The 20,620-nt window shown below is 39.2% G+C and overlaps 2 protein-coding genes across 4 annotated transcripts; both read right to left on the bottom strand.

The window, feature by feature from the left end:
• Positions 1–16: 16 nt before the first annotated feature.
• Positions 17–19,424, bottom strand: LOC125016176 (butyrophilin subfamily 3 member A2-like; the record flags this gene model as incomplete). The annotated part of the gene is made up of 4 exons (XM_047598438.1): positions 17,345–19,424; positions 15,596–15,695; positions 355–687; positions 17–255 (listed from the first exon to the last, which is right to left on the bottom strand). Coding segments are annotated over exons 2-4 (654 nt in total), but the record flags the coding sequence as incomplete, so codon positions are not given.
• On the bottom strand, positions 8,282–12,421 carry LOC125016433 (lamin-A-like). 3 transcript variants are annotated; one of them, XR_007113689.1, is made up of 6 exons: positions 12,363–12,421; positions 12,167–12,273; positions 11,412–12,061; positions 8,833–8,961; positions 8,581–8,688; positions 8,282–8,459 (listed from the first exon to the last, which is right to left on the bottom strand). XR_007113689.1 is itself a non-coding variant. In XM_047598933.1 (5 exons), the coding sequence occupies exons 1-5, from the start codon at positions 10,306–10,308 to the stop codon at positions 8,352–8,354; spliced, it is 459 nt and encodes a 152-aa protein (XP_047454889.1). In that variant the 5' UTR covers positions 10,309–10,543; the 3' UTR covers positions 8,282–8,351. The 3 variants fall into 3 exon arrangements, 1 of the variants encoding a protein (XP_047454889.1); XR_007113690.1 differs by lacking the exons at positions 11,412–12,061; positions 12,167–12,273; positions 12,363–12,421 and adding exons at positions 10,110–10,272; positions 10,445–10,485; XM_047598933.1 differs by lacking the exons at positions 11,412–12,061; positions 12,167–12,273; positions 12,363–12,421 and adding exons at positions 10,110–10,139; positions 10,225–10,543.
• Positions 19,425–20,620: the final 1,196 nt, after the last annotated feature.

Here is a 20,620-nt window from a genome sequence, read left to right as displayed (position 1 = left end):
TGTTCTGTTGGACTCTACAGGTGAAGCTGTTGTTGTGCCTCTTGTCCACAGTCACTCTGCTGCTGACAGTATAGAGGTCATCAGGACCTCTGACTGTCTCTGGAGGTCCAGCAGAGAGCAGGTTTCCCTCAGCGTCCAGCCACAACACCTCAGGCTCTGGATACCAGCCTCTGGATTCACACTGTAACACCACTCCTCCTCTGTCTCTGTCCATCCTTGATAAACTGATGACGGGTGAACAACCAGGAACGGACACTGAACAAACAAAATGTTTCAAACCAAAGTCAGTGGAAGTAAAACTCAACTTCAGGTCAGAGTTGATATCAGAGGACTATACTTTATACGTCTACTCACCAACAACAAGCTCAACAAACATCTCTCTATTCTTCTCTACAACGTAACATCTGTACATTCCTTTATCAGACAGCTTCACGTCAGAGAGTTTCAGTGAAACGTTTCCATGTTTCAGTTCATCAGGGAACAGAGATGTTCTTCCTCTGTAGGATGGATCTTTTTGTCTTTTAAAGTCTGCACCAGTACGCCACACCAGGACAAAGAGGTTTGACCTCTTCCACTCCAACGTTGCTGCAGAAACGTCCAACGAAGGTTTGATTTGACACGGTAGAACAACGTCATCACCAACTCTTGCTACAATTGGTTGAAGTGAATCCACTGACTCAGACTGACCTGGACAGAAAAACAGAGGTTTGTTGAGTTCTGGACTAGAACGTATGGCGTTAGTCTCATAAACTTCATCTCTGGACACTTTAATTGATTATTTTTTCTGCTCATCTAAACATATTGAAGGGACTCAATTGTTCAGTTCATTCAAAAATTCTTTCACTTTTAGATCTGGGACATCATTCATTAAAACCGGCAATCAAGATATGTTCAAGGGAGCTCTGGATTCAAGTGAACCAGTTTGTCCTCAGACTGGGACAACCAAACAAATCCATCAGAGACACAGCAGGAAGTTTAGAAGTCAATTAACACAGTTCATCACTATATCTACAAGTGCAAGATAAAACTCATGCAAAGAGAAAGCCATAATTTTACTAAACCCTGAAAACACCTCCAGCTTCTCTGGACTCGAGTTCATCTGAGACAGACTGACGCAAAGTGGAAAAGTCTGCTGTGGTCTGATGTGTCCACATTCCAAATAATTGAAATGTGGACACATAACCGGTCTCTTGCAGTCCAGACCTGTCCTCCATTGATAATTTGTGGCGCACTATGAAGAGTAAAATAACGCATTCAAATGATCAGCTCGTCATCAAGCTCTGCAGTGGCCTGATAAGGACCCAATAATTTGAATCAGGTCCCAACTTCATTGGTTTGTACATGAGGAGCCCTTTCATTCAGGTTAAATCTTCATCCAGTTGCTATCACCACAGCATCTGTTTTTAAACTCAGCGGTTGATGCTGAACTGAAGAGCTTTATTTCTATTGATTCACACACATGTATTTTGACGAGGTCTAACTCTGACCTTTTAAATATTGTATTGTTCATTAGTTACCTCTAGAACAGTGAGTCAGGAGGAGACAGAAAACCAAACTGAAGATGGTTCTGAGCAGGAAGTGAAGGAACAGACCTTCCATCTGAAGAATCAGAGAGTCCTGAAAATGATGCACATGATCTATCACAAGTTAACGTACAGTCAGCTTTAAAAAGTGACAAAATCACACACAGTATGATTGTAGTGGAGTATGCCATTTGAACAGTTTGGGATCAACTCATCACTGCTCTGTCTCCCATTGCTCTACCATTGCTCTACCATTACTCACCTCAGTTTCACTGAGGTGAGTAATGGTAGAGTAATTGGTGCAGTAGTACCCGCCCTCTTCACTGGATTATCAACAACTCCAGGCCTCAGCTTCAATAAAACCAACAATAATCATAAAAAACTATTGACTTTTCCCTTCGTCTGTGACAATGATACTTTCACACTTGTTTCCTCTACAGTGAAGTTTAAATCTTCATATGTGAATCCTCCTGTTAGGATTATTTTACACATTCACATTTGTCACCTACAGTTTGTCCAACTTTCCAACTTCCTGTTCAAAGATCCAAATAACTGCATCAACACTTTCTCACTGACACAAAGGAATAGAAAATAAGTCTCAACTTCACGTTTCAATCTAGCTTTGGTTTAAAATCAGCCACAGCTCAGAATGAAGAGACACTTTGAGAAGAACTAATGAAGCACAGAAAAGATAAAACAACATCAGACGACGACGTACCTGCTGAGTGAAGTTTCTGTCATTAAACACATCTGGAAATCATCCACCGACCACTGACCTCAACCAGCTCCAGTATATTAACAAGGTTTCATCTGTTAGATTCAGCTTTTGGTTCAAATAATATAAAAACTTCTAAATGGCCATCGAGGATCTCCCTGTAAATGTGAACAAACCAACAACGTGGAGACTTTATGTGTCAACTTTAATCAGTTCATTTTAATGAGTGAACTTTGGCAGTGTTGCCAGTTATAAAATAATAAAGACTGCAGAGGCTAATCTTCAGGAAACAGATTTCAGTTTGTCTGGAGACTGAGACTTTGGACCAGTCAGGCTCAGATGTGAAGAACAGAGTGTATTGAGTATTGTAGGTAGACAGCTTATTAACATGAGTTTCCTCCAGAGAACAACTTGTTTCAGCTTGAAAATCCTTATATCCTCCTTATATTCACCAGAAACTCTTTCCCCTGGGCAGAGCTTCCACAGCTTTCACTCAACTTTAACATTTTTAACTTTGTGAACCGTCTATGGTCAAAAATCTACTGGTATTAGTCTTAAAAAGGACAGTTAAGTGATAAATTTATTGAACATAAATGATATCAGAAAAGTGTTTTCATCTTTTCAACTACGCCAGCTGTCCCTTAGATTAACAAAAGACACCTGTAGTTTGTCCTTTTACCACTGAGTTTTGATTTTCCACGTTATTTTGAATGATGCGTTCCAGTCCAGCAAGTATAAATAAAATCTGGATTGATAGTAAACTGCTGTCAGGACTGATTTCTACTTATTGGTTACATATAGTAATTTCACCAGCAATGAAAACAGGGTCATACTTAGGACTTATTTCAGCTAGGAAGTCTGAGAAGTGATGAGTGCTGTGTTTTGGGGGTCAGTATATCACTGTGCACAGTACAGAACAATAACAACCCAGCTCAAACATGATTGGCTCAAAACTGGTGGATGAGGCCTGTGACAGATGTTTACAGTCAAAGTCTTGCTTGAATACGGTGGTAATTCCCCTCCTCGACCAGTCACTCACTTAGCGCTGATACTGAGACACAGGCACTCTTCCAAATCTCCGTAAAACACGTGACATCCAGTTCATGTGCGATGGAAAGGTCGTTTTAGGATTAACGTCTTATTTGCTCTTGATCTAGCACTGACCAGGGAAACCCTGGTGGAAGGTGGAGCAGGAAGCTAATTGTCAGTCCTGGGGGCTGGGGGCAGGGGTCAAAGGCTGTGGGGATCCACCCTTGCTCTGCGTAGATGGAGAGAACAGATGCAAGTGTGGAACTCCATGACCGATGACAGACACCAGCCAGGTGCAGATAGGCTTCAGAGAGCAACGGGAGACAGAGTAGTGATGAGTTGATCCCAGGACTGGACAAATAATCGGCCCAGGCATTTTGAGCCGAGACCGACACAGATGTTTTATCCCGAAGTGACGGAGCGAGACGGTTGTTCAGCTTATTATTGGTAAGAATCAGGGTTAACGTTGACGGCCATTTTTGATTAAGTCTTCAAACAGAAATCCTTATTAGTCTCATTTAGCATTGAAAAGTAATTTTTACCACTTTAGTTTGCTAAATGCTAATCCATTACACTCTCTTATAAGTTATAATGTACTTAGATGAGACTTCTTTAACTTTATAGTTTGCTACTGACCATGATGGAGGCTGCATAAGTATCTGAGTGATGCTCCTTCAAATGTTGTGTTCTTCACCTAATTTCTAGCCACATTGTTTGTAGCATGTTGTTAGTTTTGGTGGGCTAACCCTAACTAATGACAGGAACGCATCTCATCATAGTTTCTATAACTGGTTTGTCAAAAATACATTTTCCACAATCAATATATTTAGTTGGAACTTGTTTTTCCAGATGCAGACGTAGTTAGAACCTGGACAGATACTTCACTGATTCCCAGAGTCGACCAAACTCCAGATTCAAAGAACAGGACAGACGTTGATCTTAGTAAGGGAACAGTTCTGGCGTCAGATCGATTTCAACTTCACTTGTGATTGTGTATTTAAATGTCTTTTCTTTCCCATCAGGTGGTAGTTCACATGTACCACTTGTGATTGCCGTGGTTGTCGTCATTGTAATCCTTGCAGCTCTTGGTGTTTATCTCTTCATAAAACGGCGTCAGAAAGAGACGTAAGTCAAACCTAAACCTAAATCTCTTGTTTCTTGCACTGTACGGACTTTTTCCAGGAGTCAGCTGACGTTTTGTTTGTTCTGTTAATTGTTCTTTCAGTGTCAAGTATAAAGCTTCCCCAAACACGATGCAACCAGCCTGCGAGCCTGGCTTAAAAAAAGCTGTTAATGGACATGAGAGGAGGACCAACAGGAGCAAGATCACCTCCCACTGACACAAACCAAGTCCAACCTGAAGACGCTGTTGACGGCAACCAGGACGATCTTGAAGAAGAATTGATTAGTTCTTTGCCAAACGTCTGAAGAGCTTCTCAGATGCCCAAAAATCCACAAAACCTCAGGTTGGAAAATCTCAGTCTGGACTCTGAATCCCTTGGGGGCGTGGTTTAACAGTAGTCATACAGCTCACCTGAGAAATTGACAGGAAATGACTTAAAAGGACGAAACCTAACAGTTGTGCACAGAAATAGTTCTGTGGCTCTGATTGGTTGAAGGCCTGTCCAGTGGCTCTGAGACGTCTCAGCCATCGACCACTGGACATTCAAATCAAGTTCAACTTGAAGAATAATTCATTAATGTCTCTCAGCCAAAAACACTGTACAAGATACTTTCCATGTGGAGCGACTGGAACTACTACTAACTACATTGTTGTAGTTTCATTTTAAATTATATTTATTTATTTCTGAAGAATGGACTTGTCAGAAAAGTCCACTATAGATTATGTTCCTGTCTTGGTCACAACCTGCTGGAAATGCACTAAACAAAAAGCCCGGTACTTTTACACTGTATTTAAGATACTTTCCTTTTGTGATTTGATGTCACCGTAGGAATTGTTTTAAAAAATTTTCTGTTGGCGTCTGTCTTTAACTTGGACAGATTTGTGAGTGAAGGTTCAGATTAAACCTGTGCCAGTTTTAGGATCTTTTAAAAGGTCACAGGTTTTATGGCACTTCAGGTAAAGATTTTGTTTAATTAAACTCTGATTTACTAAAATATTTAAGTTTGTTTAAAGGTGCAGCTGGTAGTTGAAAGACACCTTAGAGGTCAGTTTACATGACCTCAGTAGCAGATGAAGTTTTACAAGTAAAAACAAAAGGAGAAGGAACACAGCTGATGTCATTTCTCTTTGATGTGAACCTTTTGTTTGTGTTGCAGCATTAAATTATTGTCGTTACTCCAGTTAGAGTTTTAACTGCCTTCAGGTGCAGAGGTGTGTAATGGATGTGGCTGATGCAGCTGTTTAGCTCATATCCTCCCAATACTACAGATATGATTCAGGGCAAGAGCAAGCGGCTCATACAATAACACTACGTATAATCAGATTGTATTTATATATGTGTTGTATTGTGTTGTTCTGTTGAACTAAGACTTTTCATGTCATTTAAAATAAGATGATAAATAACCGCTGTAACTCGTACTCTGTTAGTCTATTAGCCCACGTTGCTCTTTGTTCTGTGTAATATCTTTGTGTAGATGCATTGTGTTTTCCACTGTCGTCCTGAACAGTTTTGTATCGTCTGCTTGAGTTTGCACACGTGCACTTTATCTTCAGTCCCTTGTATTGTTTTCAGTGTTGTGTCTTCATGCAGCTCCATGGTCCCAGAGGGACGTCCTCTCATTTCACTATGTGCTGCACCTGTTATTTAAAGTTGAATGACATTAAAAAAATACAACTTTTTACCTCCTTTCACATCATCTCATGTTTTTCTGGAACAATTCTGATGAGTCTTCTCATATTAAATAATTGTTTTCTGTTGATTTAAGTTCAGATTTATTTCCTAGTTCACAGCTACAAGGAGAGACTCTTTTTAAAGACTCATTATTAATGAACAGACGTCACTGGTTTGTGATTAATAGCTCCATCTAGTTGTAACAGTTGTCATAAATAGTGAAATAAACCATTGAGACCAAAACAGTTTTTTGAACCAGGCTGTAAACATGTTTAATGATGCTGTAAAGTTGGGTTTTTTAACATGGGGGTCTATGGGGATTTGCTCCTTTTGGCGCCTCTAGTGGCCACTCGATGAACTGCAGTTTTTTGAACTTCCTCATGGGCTTCAACACTCAGAGCTGGAAGTCGCTGCTTGATCTGGACACTTGATGTTTAGTGGAAGGTCTGAATAGGATTAAATGGAAGTATATTAAGTGTTTGTGAATGTCTCGTTTTTGTGTTGCTTCCAAGTGAACAAATTAAACACATCTTCATGTGACTACAGTCTGCTGTTCTAGTACGTGATTCCTCTTCTTGGTTCTCTTCCTGATTTTCAGTTTGTGAAGTGTGTACAACGCGTGGAGGTTAAAAGGTAATTTACCGTCTGTCAGCTCGTAAAATTAAAAGACGTGAGGAGACAAGTTTCCTTTGTTATGAATGTGGGTTCTTGGGGATGAGAACCAAATATAAAGAGACTGTGAGAGCTGAACGAGAGAGAGGGGATTTACAACTGGTCAGAAGATCTCTCAGAAATTTCACTGCCATCTCCTGCAGCTGTGTCCTGAGTCACTGTGACTGAAGCCTTGTGTTCACTTCTCAGCTGTTCAGACAAACGTCTTCTTTGGCGTCCTCCTTGTGTACTTTAAAGGCACTGTAGAAATTTATTAAGTAAGGAAAGTTATTATTATTAAATAAAAAAAAATAATAATTAAAAAACAGCCATAAAATCCTCATACATCAATATTTCTTTTCCATTTTTTCTCCATAAATCACTTAAACAACTTCAGTCCTTCTCAAAACCAGCAGGTCAAACCTTCAGACTGACATTTAAAGAGTTAAAATCCTGAAAACTCTTTGAAGTTGTTCTAATGCTTCATGAAAAAAAGTAGAAAATAATATTGAAGTGTGAGGATTTTACAGCGGTTTCTTTATGTGTGAACATTTTTGCCACAAAGGGACAAAAATGCATCATGAGAGTATGAACGACATGTGAACGTAAAAGACACTGGATTTCAAAAGTTTGGCTAAAGAGAAGAGTCAGAGGTTTGCATAAGACTTTAGTGTTTGTGAAGGCTTCATATTATATTTGTGTTGTTTATCTATTCAGTCGTTTCCAAGTCAAATGAAACACATCTTCGTGTGACTACAGTCTGCTGTGGTGTTTTCCTACATGAAAACCTTCATTAACATCCCCTGCAGCTGTGTCCTGAGTCAGGATGAGACTAAAGCCTTGTGTTAACTCCTCAGCTGATCAGATCAGTTTTGTCTCAGTTTCCTCGAGCCTCTGACTCATCGTCCAACGTATGTTATCAGGGTGGATATCTGTCTCATCTGACCTCCGTCTGGTTCTTATCACATATTTCACTCATTCGTCAGTTCATGCTGTGCAGTCATTCCTAAAGTGTTACATGCTCCTTGCATCAGACTCTCAACAAAAAGATCCAACACAGAGTTTTTATTTTATTTATTTATTTTATTCATTATCAACATCAAAAACAAAGTCAGTGGTGGTTTCCTCTCATCAACGTTTCTGTTGGATTCAGGTCAAGACTTTGACCCAGTTTCTCTTCACATTCAGCTCATGGACTCTGATTGGACCTTTAAATTCATTTCTAATCCTAGAGGTTCTCCTCACTGATGTAATACTGGCTCATGTTCTTGAATTAGACAATACAGAGTTAAAATAACAGTCTTTAAATGGAAAAGTATGTCTTTTTAAAATTGTAATCACATTTAAGCCTCTCATTACAATCAACTATGTAAAAAAGTAGAAGTAAAACATTAAAATATTAATTCTGTCAGATTTTAACAACATAAAACACTGACGTCATCCTGTAAAAGTCTTTAAACAAACCAACGTTCACATCAAACTTGACTAATCCAATAAAATGGAGCCAAGTGTTTCCAGAGACTTTCTCTGCAGTGTGTGGTTTCTGCAGGAAGATCTGAGTCGTGCTGTTTCTCATCTATAATGTTGCTGTTTGCTGGATTACTGAACTTTATTGAAGGAGTTCAACTGGGAACTATTTCACTGCAGAGAGACCTGGACTCTGTCACCAGACTTCCAGGACTTCAGGTCCTTCCACACCAGGTCACCAGGGACAAAATAAAGAGGCTTATGGTCTGGACAGTATATCTGTAAATGTAGTAAATCCAAAGGTCACAGAGTCACAGTCAGAAAATAATAATTAGAAAAACTGAAGGAAAAGTAAGAAAATGGAAAATATAACATCAATGAAACATCTACAAAGACTCACAGTAACAGACTTTCCAGCCTTGAGTTTCATTGATGGATCAAATGTGTATGTGATGGGTTCACTATTGTTGATCTGGACTTTTAACTGACGTCCTCCCAGTGGTTTGTCCTGCAGGACGGAAATGAAACACAAGAAGAAGAATGAGACACAGAGACAGGAACAAATGAATGATGGCGTCCATTAAATCTGTTAAATCAATATTTTCTATGAAAAAAATAAAGAAAATAGATTTTGACTCTTAAACAACATCACCTGATCAGACTCGTTTCTCAGACAGATACAGTTGTAGTTGGCATTAACCACCACAATGACGTCTCCTGACGTCTCCTGACTGTCTGAGCTGCTGCTGTTCTGTGTTTGTTCAGGTTTGATTGTCTCTGACTGGGAGGAGACGACATCCACAGATTAGTCCTTTCACATCAGTCAGCTTCATGTTCTATCTCTCAATCATTCAGAGAACTTTTCATCATTAAACATAAATGTGATGAGGAGGTAGGACCTAGAACATGAGGAGCTTTAGAAACCAATCAAAGACAGACAGACAATGAGATGTCTTTCTGCTCTTAGTTAACATCATGTTTCTAGTGGGAGGTTTGGCTGTTTTCAGGAAGGATGTTTGTTAAAGTTGAATAAAAAGTTACAGCAGATGATTCTTAGTAAAAAGAAGAACCTCTGTACTGGATTTCTCTCTCTGGAGAAACATGAAGAGAAAAATTTGGTTTAGTTGTTGTTCTGATTTAAGTTGGAAACTACTCTCCAATAAATTATGATTTTGGGGGGAAAAGGCCAATAAACATTGAATTAAAAGTGCTGCAGGTTGATGTTTCTGTGTGTTTGTGTTTCTCTCTCTACATCCACAAGTTTCTTTATTATGAGGAGAGAGGAGAGAGAAAGAGAAGATGAGACTAAACATGGACCTTCATGAATGTTGACTTGTAAAAAAAAAAATGTTTCTACATAGGATTCATAAAACATGTGCTGACAGACAAACGTCAGGATGAGTAAAGAAACACTCTGAAAGACCTTTAATAGAAACAGATGAAAATCCTTCATAGCACAGAAAAAAAGAGTTGATAAATCAATAAAAGATGTTTAAAATCTGTCTTTCTGGTCTTAGTCCACATCCATGTGTTCTTCTATGTTGTGTTGTGTCGTGTCGTGTCGTGTCGTGTTGTGTTGTGTTGTGTTGTGGAGGTAGGACCCAAATAAAGACACTGGGGGAGGAAACAAAAGAAACTTTACCGAAAACTAACTGAAGCTGGAACAAAAAGTAGTGGAGGTAAAAAAAAAAAAAAAAAAAAAAAACACAAATACAAATACAAACGTAGATGAGATCCACAAACTAAAATCTAGACAAAAACTCAGGAACACGAGAAAATATGAGGAACTATCTCACAAATCTAACAAGCAGAGAGAAGCTGTTGACCACCAACATCAACCTCCTTAGAACAAGACAATGATCTGAATATTAAATGAAACAGAAACACATTGAAATGAGAACAAACTAGAATCTGATAGAAGCTACTAACCTCCTCCTTCTGTTTGTTGGATCTAGACGACTGAGAAGAATGAAGAGAGATCAGTAAAGATTATAAATGATGGACATACAGATTGTATCATAGTTCTTACAATGTGATCACTTACCTTAAAAGGCCAGATAGACCAGGAAGCAGCAGGTTTGTTTTTCTCCAACTGGAAGAATTTATTCAAATAAAAAGATTTTATCATCACTGATTCTATTTCTTCTTGTCAGACTAAACAACATATTTGACTTTTAATCTGAAGGACGTATAATAGATTTAGTTTGTGGATATTCTGATGAATAAACTACTTCTCTCTCCGTGTCTATAAACTTGTTCTTCACCTCATCCTTTATCTCCTCCATCTCTTTGTTTCTGGTCTCTATCTCTTTGTTTCTGGTCTCCATCTCTTTGTTTCTGGTCTCCATCTCCTTCTTCAGCTGATGTTTCTCCTCTTGAAGCTTCTTGTTGTCACCAGTCAGTTTTTCCAGCTGAGGAGAGAGAAGACAGAAAGAGGAGATGATTTCTTTCTGCTCTTTAATTGTGATATTTCGTCTTGATTTACACAGTCATTGAAGGAGATATACAATTAGATTTAAATATCTTCCTTTGCTCTCGTCTGTTTCTCCATGTGAGACTGGTTTAGTTGATCTGAAGGAGGTATTGATATGAAGAATCTACTTTGAATGATGTGTGTGAATAAACTACTTCTCTCTCCATGTCTATGAGCTTGTTCTTCACCTCATCTTTCATGTCCTCCATCTCTTTGTTTCTGGTCTCCAGTTCCTTCTGCAGCTTCTTCTTCTCCTCCTTTAGTTCATTGACCTGAGTAAAAAGTAGGTGAAGTCCAGATTGTTAACAGTCAGACTCTAACTTGTCCAGAACATATTCTCTATTATCTACTGTGTGGATTTTAAATGCTGTTTATTCCTGTAGTTCTATCATTTGACCTGTAGATGGAGCAGAGTTGTGTTTGTGTTTGTCAAACTCCACCAGTAGTTCATTAATAACAGAGAACTCAGTCTCTCTGAGATTAGAGTCAAATATGTGAAGGTTTCTGTCTCTGATCAAATCATTTCTTTGTGTGTTGATCCAGCAGGTGGTCTACATCATACCAGTCTATTGGAGTTAGGAGATAGGACAGAGTATTCTGGCTAGAACAAAGTCAGACCCTCTGACCTTCTAACAAGCAGAGAGAAGATGTTGACCACCAACATCAACCTCCTTAGAACAAGACAATGATCTGAATATTAAATGAAACAGAAACACATTGAAATGAGAACAAACTGGAATCTGATAGAAAATACTAACCTCCTCCTTCTGTTTGTTGGAACTAGACGACTGAGAAGAATGAAGACAGAAAAGGAAAGGTTATAAATGATGGACATACAGATTGTATCATAGTTCTTACAATGTGATCACTTACCCTGAAAGGCCAGATAGACTTGGAAGCAGCAGCTTTGTTTTCCTCCAACTGGAATAATTTATTAAAATCGAATAAAAAGATTTTATCATCACTGATTCTATTTCTTCATTTCAGACTAAACGACACATTTGACTTTTAATCTGAAGGACAAATTAATATTAAATTGATTTATACAAGACCTGTATATGTGCACACATTTAACTTTCTGGATGTTGTTGTTTCTGATGAGAATGATGCTTGTATTTCACCTCATCTTTTATCTCCTCCATCTCTTTGTTTCTGGCCTCCATCTCCTCCTGCTGCTTCTTCTTCTCCTCCTTTAGTTCATTAACCTGAGAGGAGGAGAAAACCTGCAGTTGTATCATTTCACCAGTAGATGGAGCAAAGTCACAGTTGTGTTGATCAGTCCTCAATAACATAATGATAGTGTTTATGTGTGTGTCTCTACATGTTTCTCCATCTCTTCAGTCTTGTTCTTCAGATCTTCTTTGGTTTTCTGCAGCTCTTCTTCAATCTTCTCATATTTCTCTGTCAGCTATCAGACAGACAGATGGATGATGATCAGTCAGCAGGTTTACTGATCAAACTTTCTTCAAACTCATCAATCTGAACGTTTAATGTTTTACTTCTTGGTTCTTACGTCTTTCATTTTCTTCTTTCTTCTTCCAAAAACCTTCATCGTCACTGTTTCCTCTGGCAGGAGCTTTTCTCCTCTTTCAGCTTCATCTCTGGATCTTGTCTTGGTTTCTGTATGAAATCAAAGCAGCTAAATTCAACTAGAAAAGACGTTTGCTGGTGATTTACATCATTAATGTGGGGACTCATCTGTAACTTACTGGTTGTATTTTGTCTCCACACAAAGAAGACACCGGCTAAAATAACCGTGATGCTAACAGCTAAGCTAACAGCCAAACCAGTGATGATGGGAACAGTAGAACTGAAGAAATCATCTGAAATGAAAACACACAAAGTTACATGACATTTCTATACAATCACACACAAACTGTGTCAAACTAAAATCATGTCATGGTCCGTTCTCTAAGTGTGTTCTACCTGAAACATGTATGTGAGCCTCTCTGGTCTGGTGGGTGTTGTTCTGTTGGACTCTACAGGTGAAGCTGTTGTTGTGTCTCTTGTCCACAGTCACTCTGCTGCTGATCGTATAGAGGTCATCAGGACCTCTGACTGTCTCTGGAGGTCCAGCAGAGAGCAGGTTTCCCTCAGCGTCAAGCCACAACATCTCAGGCTCTGGATACCATCCTCTGGATTCACACTGTAACACCACTCCTCCTCTGTCTCTGTCCATCCCTGATAAACTGATGATGGGTGAAGAGACAGGAGCTGATGCTGAGAAACAAAATGTTTCAAACCAGAGTCAGTGGAAGTAAAACTCAACTTCATATCAGAGTTGATGTCAGTGGACTATACTTTATACGTCTACTCACCAATAACAAGCTCAACAAACATCTCTCTTTTCATGTCTACAATGTAACATCTGTACGTTCCTTTATCAGACAGCTTCACGTCAGAGAGTTTCAGTGAAACGTTTCCATGTTTCAGTTCATCAGGGAACAGAGAAGTTCTTCCTCTGTAGGACGGATCTTTTTGCATTTTAAGGTCTGCACCATTACGCCACACCAGGACAAAGAGGTTTGACCTCCTCCACTCCAACGTTGCTGCAGAAACATCCACTGAAGGTTTGATTTGACACGGTAGAATAACGTCATCACCAACTCTTGCTATAATTGGTTGAAGTGAATCCACTGACTCAGACTGACCTGGAAAGAAAAACAGAGGATTGTTGAGTTCTGCACTAGAACGTATGGAGTTAGTGTCATAAACTTCATCTCTGGACACTTGTGTTGATTATTTTTGCTGCTCATCTAAACATTTTGAAGGGACTCAATTGTTCAGTTCATTCAAAAATTTATTTATTTTTTTCATTTATTTAATGAAATTTATTTTGAATTCTTTTATTTTTAGATCTTGGACATCATTAATCAAAAGAGGAAACCAAAATATATTTTCAAGGAAGCTCTGGATTCAATTGAACCAGTTTGTCCTCAGACTGGGACAACCAAACAAATCCATCAGAGCCACAGCAGGAAGTTTAGAAGTCAGTTAACACAGCTCATCACTACATCTACAAGTGCAAGATAAAACTCATGCAAAGAGAAAGCCATAAATTTACTAAACCCTGAAACACCTCCAGCTTCTCTGGACTCGAGTTCATCTGAGACAGACTGACGCAAAGTGGAAAAGTCTGCTGTGGTCTGATGTGTCTACATTTCAAATAGTTTTTGGAAATCATAGATATTGTGTCCTGTGGGCTACAGAAAAAAATGGCCATCCAGATTATTATCAGTATCAAGTTTCAAGAGCCAGCAACTGTGATGGTATGGGGGTGTATTAGTACCCATGTTATGTCTATGTTTATTCATATTATATATATATTTATTCCTATTGGTTTATTCTGTTTTACTTTCCACTCAGTCTTACATCATTGTTGGGTCCCCTGGGCACAAATGAAATCTTTCTGAACCTGAATCTGCTGGTTCCTTAGGGTTAGTGGAGTGTGTTAGTGGATGTGACGGCCCAGTAACCTGTCTGTCTTTCACTGCAGTTTCCCTCCCACAGACCTGGCAGAAGTGGGCCGTCTAGAATACTCCACCCCTTTGGGGTGTGGTCTAATTGTTAAAAGGCCGCCTCAGTCAGTCTGCTCTCTCTCTCTGATGACTGAGCACCTGCCTGGATTGGCCTACACCAGACCTGGGCATTTTACGGCCCGCGGGCCACATGCGGCCCTTTCCTCATTCCCGTCTGGCCCGCGGTTTGTCAGTCATGAGCACAAATGAACAAGTATTTATGCTGTGCATGCAATACGACTGTGTTGCTTTTATTTTGAGCCATGATGTGTTATTTACATCATGGCACTGTTACTTCGTTAATTCTTCAAAAAGTAAGATTGAAACAGCTTCTTGCATCTATTAACCCTTAAAAGCCTGAACGGATCGCTGGCATCCGTCAAAGCGGCCGATTTTGAATTACTGTAAGTCACAGTGGTTTGGTTCTATTGACAATATTCATTGTGACTGAACACTGGTTAGTTGTGCTTTTGCCTGGAAGACATTTGTGACATCTCAAGGGTATAACTAACTTTGTTTTTACTAACAAATTCCTGCAAACAACTCTCTCCTGCTGGGGCTCCTTGACCGTTGCTCTTCAACCTGCAGCCGACAGCAGCGGTGCGTCATCATTACCGTAATGGCAGCGTTTTTCTAGAAAGCGCAACTTGAATATTGTCCATCGGGGAGTTACGGTAATTCAAATACAGCAAACTTCTCTGTGTGGGCAGACGGACATTCAGGTCTTAAAGGGTTAAACATTTATTGAGATTTATTGAGATACAGAAAATAATTCATGTAGCTACATGGTCACTTCTTGGTTCACTGACGTTTTTCACAGACGACAAAGTTTCCAACATTCCAATGCGTTATATCCAAAACTACAGATCGATTGTGTTTTATTTTCCTCTTCGACCTACAGCAAAACTCTATTTACAGAATATTCTTATGTTTCTGATTACCAGTAGCAGCTTATCAACATATATAATTTACTGCTTTTTACAATGGGAGAAAATTAATATTGAGCAGAATTACGCTTAAGTTATCATTTGGTTTGGCCTCCAACACAGTTCAGATGTTTCATGTGGCCCCTGTAGAAATGAATTGCCCAGCCCTGGCCTACACTGTGGTATAGTTTGTGTCTGGTTCTATATACCCACCCACCCACACACAAGCAACATGTTTAGTTTATTTTAAGGGAGACGATGTCCAGACACATTGTGAAAGTCTTCCAACGGTAGGTTATGGCTTCATAGTGAAAAACTGGGGGTAGATGAAGAGTATGAAGAGTAAAATAACGCAAACGGTTGATTGAGCACAATTGGGAAATAACTGCACCTACAACACTTCAACTATTAGTGTTGAGTGTTGGTTTTTATTGATTCATATGTATTTTGACGAGGTCTAACGCTGACCTTTTAAATATTGTATTGTTCATTAGTTACCTCTAGAACAGTGAGTCAGGAGGAGACAGAAAACCAAACTGGTGATGGTTCTGAGCAGGAATCGTAGGAACAGACCTTCCATCTGAAGAATCAGAGAGTCCTGAAAATGAAACGGATGATTCCTCACAAGTTAACGTACAGTCAGCTTTAAAAAGTGACGGAATCGCAGGCATTATTATCAACAAGTCCTGACTTCAACTTCAATAAAACCAACAATAATCATGAAAACTATTGTAAAGCAGCAGTCGAGCATTTGACTTTTCCCTTTGTCTGTGACAATGATACTTTCATTTCTGTTTCCTCTACAGTGAAGTTTAAATCTTCATACGTGAATCCTCCTGTTAGGATTATTTTACACATTCACATTTGTCACCTATAGTTTGTCCAACTTTCCAATGTCCTGTTCAAAGATCCAAACAACTGCATCAACACTTTCTTACTGACACAAAGGAATAGAAAATAAATCTCCACTTCACGTTTCAATCTAGCTTTGGTTTAAAATCAGCAACAGCTCAGAATGAAGAGACACTTTGAGAAGAACTAATGAAGCACAGAAAAGATAAATCAACTTCAGAAGACGACGTACCTGCTGAGTGAAGTTTCTGTCATTAAACACATCTGGAAATCATCCACCGACCACTGACCTCAACCAGCTCCAGTTTATTAACAAGGTTTCATCTGTTAGATTCAGCTTTTGGTTCAAATAATATAAAAACTTCTAAATGACCATTGAGGATCTCCCTGTGAACATGAACAGAAGGAACTCAGTAACTACTAAACAACTAACATCATGGATACTTGATAATGTGTCGACTTTAATCAGTTCAGTTTAATGAGTGAACTTTGTTCAGTTATAAAATAATAAAGACTGTTAAAGCTGATATTCAGGAAACAGATTTCAGTTTGTCTGGAGACTGATACACTGGACCAGTCAGGCTCAGACATTAAGAACAGAGTTTATTGAGTATTGTAGGTAGACAGCTTATTAACATGAGTTTCATCCAGAGAACAACTTGTTTCAGCTTGAAAATCGTTATATCCTCCTTATATTCACCAGAAACTCTTTCTCCTGGTCTGAGCTTCCACAGCTTTCACTCAGCTTTAACATTTTTACCTTTGCTCCCTACTCATCTCATCCAGACAGAATTATGTTCAGGTCTTTCTTTAGTTGCCTTCATTCTGTCATAAATGAAGAATATTTGGTTTAATCTGACAATACATCTCATTACTCTCATATTCTGTAGTAGTATTTCCTGGGGTGAAATTCCCCAGGTGGTGTTGTTGGTCTTTTTCCCTCTCACATTATTCGGTGCAGTATTTCCCGCCCTCTTTGCCACATTATCAACAACTCCAGGGTTCAGCTTCAATAAAACCAACAATCATCATAAAAACTATTGTAAAGCAGCAGTTGAGCATTTGACTTTTCCCTTTGTCTGTGACAATGATACTTTCATTTCTGTTTCCTCTACAGTGAAGTTTAAATTTTCATATGTGAATCCTCCTGTTAGGATTATTTTACACATTCACATTTGTCACCTACAGTTTGTCCAACTTTCCAACTTCCTGTTCAAAGATACAAACAACTGCATCAACACTTTCTCACTGACACAAAGGAAAAGAAAATAAATCTCCACTTCACGTTTCAATATAGCTTTGGTTTAAAATCAGCAACAGCTCAAAATGAAGAGACACTTTGAGAAGAACTAATGAAGCACAGAAAAGACAAATCAACTTCAGAAGACGACGTACCTGCGGAGTGAAGTTTCTGTCATTAAACACGTCTGGAAATCACCCACCGACCACTGATCTCAACCAGCTCCAGATTATGAACAAGGTTTCATCTGTTAGATTCAGCTTTTGGATCAAATAATATAAAAACTTCTAAATGACGTGGAGGATCTGCCTGCGGGAGGCTCTATGTGTCGATTTCAATGAGTTCAGTTTTCTGAGTGAACTTTGACCATGTTGCCAGTTATAAAATAATAAAGTCTGCAGAGGCGGATCTTCAGGAAACAGATTTCAGTTTGTCGTGAAGAACAGAGTGTACTGAGTGTTGTAGGTAGACAGTTTCTTAACATGAGTTGCCTCCAGAGAACAACTTGTTTCAGCTTGAAAATCCTGATATCCTCCTTATATTCTCCAGAAACTATTTCCCCTGGGCTGAGCTTCCACAGCTTTCACTCAGCTTTAACATTTTTACCTTTGTGAACTATGGTCAAAAATCTACTGGTATTAGTCTTAAAAAGGACAGTTAAGTGATAAATTTAATGAACTTAAATGATATCAGAAAAGTGTTTTTCACCTTCTCAACTACGCCAGCTGTCCCTTAGATTATCAAAAGACAGCTGTAGTTTGTCCTTTTACCACTGAGTTTTGATTTTCCACGTTATTTTGAATGATGCGTTCCAGTCCAGCAAGAATAAATAAAATCTGGATTGATAGTAAACTGCTGTCAGGACTGATTTCTACTTATTGGTTACATATAGTCATTTCACCAGCGATAAAAACAGGGTCATACTTAGGACTTATTTCAGCTAGGAAGTCTGAGAAGTGATGAGTGCTGTGTTTTGGGGGTCAGTATATCACTGTGCACAGTACAGAACAAGAACAACCCAGCTCAAACATGACTGGCTCAAAACTGGTGGATGAGGCCTGTGACAGATGTTTACAGTCAAAGTCTTGCTTGAATATGGTGGTAAATTCCCCCTCCTCGACCAGTCACTCACTTAGCGCTGATACTGAGACACAGGCACTCTTCCAAATCTCAGTAAAACACGTGACATCCAGTTCATGTGCGATGGAAAGGTCGTTTTAGGATTAACGTCTTATTTGCTCTTGATCTAGCACTGACCAGGGAAACCCTGGTGGAAGGTGGAGCAGGAAGCTGATTGTCAGTCCTGGGGGCTCGGGCCAGGGGTCCAAGGCTGTGGGGATCCACCCTTGCTCTGCGTAGATGGAGAGAACAGATGCAGGTGTGGAACTCCATGACCGATGACAGACACCAGCCAGGTGCAGATAGGCTTCAGAGAGCAACGGGAGACAGAGCAGTGATGAGTTGATCCCAGGACTGGACAAATAATCGGCCCAGGCATTTTGAGCCGAGACAGACACAGATGTTTTATCCCGAAGTGATGGAGCGAGACGGTTGTTCAGCTTATTATTGGTAAGAATCAGGGTTAACGTTGACGGCCATTTTTGATTAAGTCTTCAAACAGAAATCCTTATTAGTCTCATTTTAGCATTGAAAAGTAATTTTTACCACTTTAGTTTGCTAAATGCTAATCCATTACACTCTCTTATAACTTATAATGTACTTAGATGAGACTTCTTTAACTTTATAGTTTGCTACTGACCATGATGGAGGCTGCATAAGTATCTGAGTGATGCTCCTTCAAATGTTGTGTTCTTCACCTAATTTCTAGCCACATTGTTTGTAGCATGTTGTTAGTTTTGGTGGGCTAACCCTAACTAATGACAGGAACGCATCTCATCATAGTTTCTATAACTGGTTTGTCAAAAATACATTTTCCACAATCAATATATTTAGTTGGAACTTGTTTTTCCAGATGCAGACGTAGTTAGAACCTGGACAGATGCGTCACTGATTCCCAGAGTCGACCAAACTCCAGATTCAAAGAACAGGACAGACGTTGATCTTGGTAAGGGAACAGTTCTGGCGTCAGATCGATTTCAACTTCACTTGTGATTGTGTATTTAAATGTCTTTTCTTTCCCATCAGGTGGTAGTTCACATGTACCACTTGTGATTGCCGTGGTTGTCATTGTAATCCTTGCAGCTCTTGGTGTTTATCTCTTCATAAAACGGCGTCAGAAAGAGACGTAAGTCAAACCTAAACCTAAATCTCTTGTTTCTTGCACTGTACGGACTTTTTCCAGGAGTCAGCTAACATTTTGTTTGTTCTGTTAATTGTTCTTTCAGTGTCAAGTATAAAGCTTCCCCAAACACGATGCAACCAGCCTGAGAGCCTGGCTTAAAAAAAGCTGTTAATGGACATGAGAGGAGCAAGATCACCTCCCGCTGACACAAACCAAGTCCAACCTGAAGACGCCGTTGACGGCAACCAGGACGATCTTGAAGAAGAATTGATTAGTTCTTTGCCAAACGTCTGAAGAGCTTCTCAGATGCCCAAAAATCCACAAAAACCTCAGGTTGGAAAATCTCAGTCTGGACTCTCTCCACTGGGAACGGATTCTGCTGGACCAATCAGATCGCTCGGGGGCGTGGTTTAACAGTGGTCATACACCTCACCTGAGAAATTGACAGGAAATGACTTAAAAGGACGAAAAGCTGACAGTTGTGCACAGAAATAGTTCTGTGGCTCTGATTGGTTGAAGGACTGTCCAGTGGCTCTGAGACGTCTCAGCCATCGACCACTGGACATTCAAATCAAGTTCAACTGAAGAATAATTCATTAATGTCTCTCAGCCAAAAACACTGTACAAGATATTTTCCATGTGGAGCGACTGGAACTACTACTGACTACATTGTTGTAGTTTCATTTTAAATTATATTTATTTATTTGTAAAGAATGGACTTGTCAGAAAAGTCCATGATAGATTACGTTCCTGTCTTGGTCACAACATGCTGGAAAAGCACTAAACAAAAAGTCGGGTACTTTTACACTGTATTTAAGATACTTTCCTTTTGTGATTTGACGTCACCGTAGAAATTTTTTAAAAAAAATTTCTGTTGGCGTCTGTCTTTAACTTGGACAGATTTGTGAGTGAAGGTTCAGATTAAACCTGTGCCAGTTTTAGGATTTTTTAAAAGGTCACGGGTTTTATTCCACTTCAGGTAAAGATTTTGTTTAATTAAACTCTGATTTACTAAAATATTTAAGTTTGTTTAAAGGTGCAGCTGGTAGTTGAAAGACACCTTAGAGGTCAGTTTACATGACCTCAGTAGCAGATGAAGTTTTACAAGTAAAAACAAAAGGAGAAGGAACACGGCTGATGTCATTTCTCTTTGATGTGAACCTTTTGTTTGTGTTGCAGCATTAAATTA

The sequence above is a fragment of the Mugil cephalus genome, chromosome 1, assembly GCF_022458985.1.
Source record: "Mugil cephalus isolate CIBA_MC_2020 chromosome 1, CIBA_Mcephalus_1.1, whole genome shotgun sequence".
Classification (NCBI taxonomy): Eukaryota; Metazoa; Chordata; class Actinopteri; order Mugiliformes; family Mugilidae; genus Mugil; species Mugil cephalus.
Note: the sequence above shows the minus strand (reverse complement) of the source record. Positions and strands in the feature narration are given on the sequence as shown.

Bases quoted from the DNA above. Each gene is read 5' to 3' on its own strand.
- LOC125016433 (XM_047598933.1), bottom strand. From the start codon at position 10,308: ATGATAAAATCTTTTTATTTGAATAAATTCTTCCAGTTGGAGAAAAAC. The intron at 10,140-10,224 runs GTAAGTGATCAC...CATTCTTCTCAG, and splicing joins GGTCTATCTGGCCTTTTAAG to TCGTCTAGATCCAACAAACA. The intron at 8,962-10,109 runs GTTAGTAGCTTC...GTCTCCTCCCAG, and splicing joins CCAACAAACAGAAGGAGGAG to TCAGAGACAATCAAACCTGA.